The following is a 4,363-nucleotide window of genomic DNA, read 5'->3' on the forward strand; positions in this document are numbered from 1 at the left end:
AAGTTTTTTTCATTGTTTGTTAGTTTTGAATATCCAAAACAAAATTAGATGATTGTTAAGATGAATTTTAGGATGAATTATAGGAATTGTTAGTTTTGTGAATTAGGTTGTTTTATGTTAGAATTTGTTAGAATTTAAGTAGAATTTATTCTGGATTTTGTTAGAATTTTAAGAAAAAATTAGTTTTGTTATTTGTTAGAAATTATGCTAGATTAGAATTCTTAAATTTATTTGTTAGGATTGTTATAAGCAAATTATTAGATTTTTCTATGTTAGATTTTAAAATTAGAATTGTAACATATTATCTAGTAAAATTATTAGATTTGTTAGATATATTGTATATATTGGATTTTGTTTAATTATTAGTATTTATTTATAAAAATGACTTTCGAATTTAATTTTAATTTAGCATTTTAATTATATATATAAATTTAAAAATTATTATAAATAATTTTTTTTTTATTAAAATACAGGAGTGGTCGGAAATCGGTCGGAAAATAAATAAAAATATTCCGTCGGAAATCCGTCGGAAATTATCGAATTCTATATCTCTCGATTTTCCGTCGGAAAACTAAATCCATCGGGAATCCGTCGGTAATTGACAAATTTGTATAGTTGTCGGAAGTTCGTCGGAAATCGTGGAGCCGTCGGAAAAGGGTCGGAAATACCACGTCCCTCGGAGTTTGGTCAGAAAAGTTAAGCTCGTCAGAAATCCGTCGGAAAGTTTAGTCCGTCGGAAATCAGTCGGAAATTTCCGACCGATTTTCGACCATTTTGTTTTTTCCGACGAGATGATTCCGACCACCATATTTTGTCGAAAATTCGTCGGAAAGGCCATTTCCAGACGGATTTCCGACGGATATGGTCGTTGGAAATCACCTGTTTTCTTGTAATGTTCCTAAGTTTTGTTTTCCATCTTGTCCGGTTTAGAAAGATCATGTAGATTATAAGATTATGATTTAATTGATAAAGGTTAACCCTAATTGTGAAACGACATCGGTTTTTGTAATTACTATTTTTAAAAACAATTGCCTTGCTAGATTTTAGCCTGAATTTCTTAAATACTAGTAGAAGCACCAAATTGTAAAATTAGAGACGTAATGGTTTTCTCCTATCCGTCGTCGTCTACTTCCGTGTCTCTGACTGTGAAAGCCGAATGGTTGGAGCTTCCGTCGGAGTTGACGTCTTCGATACTGCTCCGGCTTGATGCCGTAGAAATACTGTTAAGCGTTCAGCTGGTGTGCAGATCGTGGCATCGCCTCTCTAAATATATCCTGGTTTTTATGGTTTTTGATTATGATATAGGTCTTATTTATGGAGATTTTTTTTGTGTTTTTCGAATCTTTTGGAGTCTTTACAGGTCCTAGGTACGTTTGGAGCTTAATTGGAGACTTTGGAACATTTTGGAGCTAAATGAATCGATTTTTGTGAAAGATGATTTCAGCTGTGCATGAGTGTCGCTCAACACTAGTATCGGTGTCGCTCGACACCGAAGACCACAAAAGGAAAAACGAGATTCTGTGAAGCTCTGAAATCTTTAATATTTATAAAAATGCTCAAAACGTGTTTTTAGGTTTAAGAAAGGTTTTCTGCCTTCTTCATCGATACCTTTTATATTTTAGACTTTCAGAGAGAACTTTTGTCATCTTTACATTGGAAAGCTTTTGGGGAGACAAGTCTGAATTCTGTCTGTTTTGAGAGAAGATTTCATAACATGTTATTCTTTTTCCTTCATCGAAAAGTAGAAACCTAGCTATATAGCTACTATGATTTTTAAGATTATTACATGCTTTTTAAATTATATGATTTAACGCTACACGCAACTACATGCAGATCAAGTAATTTGAGAAGCCTTGGACTAGCAATACGCTATCCAATGATGAACAGTGGACTTTTGTACCAAATAAAAAAAACTTCCATTGCTTGAAGAGCTCGAGATCTCACACTCATGGTTCAAGCTGTACTATCTGAGAGGTATTGGCCGTTCTTGTCCACAGCTAAAGACATTGAAGCTAAACTGTTTAGGTTACGAGCACTCTCCCTCATTATGGGATAGTGATGCATTAGTAATTGCCGAAAGCATGCCCAAACCACGTCACCTCCAGCTTTTGGGGAACAAACTAACTGAACACGGTTTAAACGCCATTCTTGACGGTTTTCCTCATCTCCAACACCTTGATATACGCCAATGTTTCAACGTTAGCCTTGTGGGGAACCTAGAGAAGCGATGTTTTGAGAGGATCAAAGTTTTGAGACGTCCCAATGACTCAACCGATGATTACCCATTTTGAAGACGACATTAACTTGATTTTGATGGTCTTTTCAAATTATGAACTCGTTCATGTCTCCTCTTTCCTTTGAACTTTTCTGAAGCTTTTGAGTGCGTTGATTGTATAAAGATGCGATGAGGCTTTTCTTTTTTTTTTTTCATTATCGAATGAGTTCTATTATGGGCTTAGGCTCAAGATATCATTTATGTCGGCATGACCCAAATTAGCTTTGTAAACTATATAATGCTTTGACGACCTAATTGTAAATTAGAGCCGGTTTTCGAAAATCTTGAAACGTACATTGTTACTCTAAGCGATTTGAACCCTAGAATGGCTTCTCCATTTTCTTCGCCGTCGTCGTCATCCTCTTTGACTCCGGCGACGGAGGAGGGAGGAGATATAAGCTGGGCGGAGCTTCCGCCGGAATTGACGTCATTGATCCTGCACCGGCTTGGTACGATTGAGATGCTGAAAACCGCTCAGAGAGTGTGCAGATAGTGGCGTGACGTCTGTAAAGACCGCTCTATGTGGCGGAAAATCGAGTTGGTAAACCTCAGAGAGATACGATTACGATTCTTGAAAAATATGGACAATGGGAAAATTGTGCCGTCACGCAGTTGGTCGTAGCCAGGGCGGGTTGGTTCAGATCGAGATTTGGTACTTTGTCACGAATTTTTTTGGTTTTCTTCAAGGGGAATTTATGAATCATTTTTTAGAGAACAGGGGTTTGCTAATAATTCTAGGGCTAGAACAGATTTTGGTTATGAAAGATCTTTACAAGTTCTGAGTTTCTATGTAATTCTAGGGCTAGAATAGATTTGCTTTGGTATTTACTCTCTTTCTTTGGGCTGGATCGATCTCTTCTGATGAATGCACTTTTGGAAGTTGTTTGCATTCCAAGTTACCGTTTAATTTGTTGAATCAGTTTCTGAGTATTAAGAATATTGGTTGGGTTCTGAGAGGTCTAAATGGTTGGCTTTATGGTTATTGGGATGCTCGGAAAATATATATATCTTGCAGCTTATTGTTCTTCTTCTGCTCTAGCTGATATAATGTTTCTAACTTTTACACGCCAAGTATCTGCAGTTCAAGGAAATTGAGAAGCCTTAAACTTGCAAGTTTCTCTGAAGAACTAACAGACTATGGATTTGACAAAGCAGTTGAGAAACTCCCATTGCTTGATGAACTCGAGGTTTCATACTGCAAATTGTCAGCAGAGTCTATGAAAGTTGTAGGCAAGTCTTGTCCAAATCTAAAGACATTGAAGCTAAACCGTGGGGCTTACGAGTACTTTTATGATGATGCTTTTGCAATCGCCGAAACAATGTCCGGACTTCGTCACCTCCAGCTTTTCAGGAACAGATTGACAGAGACAGGTTTAACCGCCATTCTTGACCATTGTCCTAACCTGGAACACCTTGATTTACGCCAATGTTTCAACGTTTACTTTGATGGGGATCTGGAGAAGTGGTGTTCCGAGAGGATCAAAGTTGCGAGCCAACCAAATGACTAGACTCATCAAAGATCACATTATGGATATGGATATGACTATGACATCTCAGGTGCCAGTGACAATTCTGACTACGACCAGTATAATATTGTTTTACGATGAACTTATTCATCTGATTCGCTGGTGAAATCCCTTTTCATAAATTCTTCTCAGCATGCTCGCTCGTAGTTTCAATGGACTTTTGTCTCCTTGTCTTTATGTAACCTTTGTAAGAGTATCCTTTGCTTTTGCAAACCTTTTTTTTTGTTGTCTTTTTTTTGTTGTTTTTTCTAGAAAATTATACTAATTGTCTAACATCCTTATCCGAGCTCCCTAAAAAAACGGAAAAATCGGGCATATTAGATCGATAGTCAAACCTCATTCGGTAAGACATCCAGTTTGGTTTTTGGTAAGCTAGACATAGATGATCTACCTTTACTTGAAAATGTAATAGAGAAAAGGAAAGGTGAGTAATAGGGATTACTCAGCGAATATGGGCCTTAGGAGGCCCACAACACCATCATGACATACATAATTATTTATAGAGAATCTGATCCTAAACAAGCCTAGACCACAAGAAATAATACTAGAGATACCATTAACT

At 36.7% G+C, this 4,363-nt stretch overlaps 1 protein-coding gene and 1 pseudogene across 1 annotated transcript; both read left to right on the top strand.

The window, feature by feature from the left end:
• Window positions 1-1,100: 1,100 nt before the first annotated feature.
• LOC112085145 (putative F-box protein At4g05475) lies at window positions 1,101-2,291 on the top strand. Its single transcript, XM_024154172.1, has 2 exons — window positions 1,101-1,238; window positions 1,998-2,291. The coding sequence occupies exons 1-2, from the start codon at window positions 1,101-1,103 to the stop codon at window positions 2,289-2,291; spliced, it is 432 nt and encodes a 143-aa protein (XP_024009940.1).
• A 309-nt stretch (window positions 2,292-2,600) lies between these two features.
• Window positions 2,601-3,783, top strand: LOC18014651 (annotated as a pseudogene).
• The last annotated feature ends 580 nt before the right edge of the window (window positions 3,784-4,363 follow it).

This window comes from Eutrema salsugineum, unplaced genomic scaffold (assembly GCF_000478725.1).
Source record: "Eutrema salsugineum unplaced genomic scaffold, Eutsalg1_0 scaffold_3, whole genome shotgun sequence".
Lineage (NCBI taxonomy): Eukaryota > Viridiplantae > Streptophyta > Magnoliopsida > Brassicales > Brassicaceae > Eutrema > Eutrema salsugineum.

Excerpts from the sequence above, each read along its gene's own strand:
- LOC112085145 (XM_024154172.1), top strand. The coding sequence starts at position 1,101 with ATGGTTTTCTCCTATCCGTCGTCGTCTACTTCCGTGTCTCTGACTGTG. Across the intron at positions 1,239-1,997 it reads TACTGTTAAGCGTTCAGCTG|CTAAAGACATTGAAGCTAAA; the intron begins GTGTGCAGATCG and ends TCTTGTCCACAG.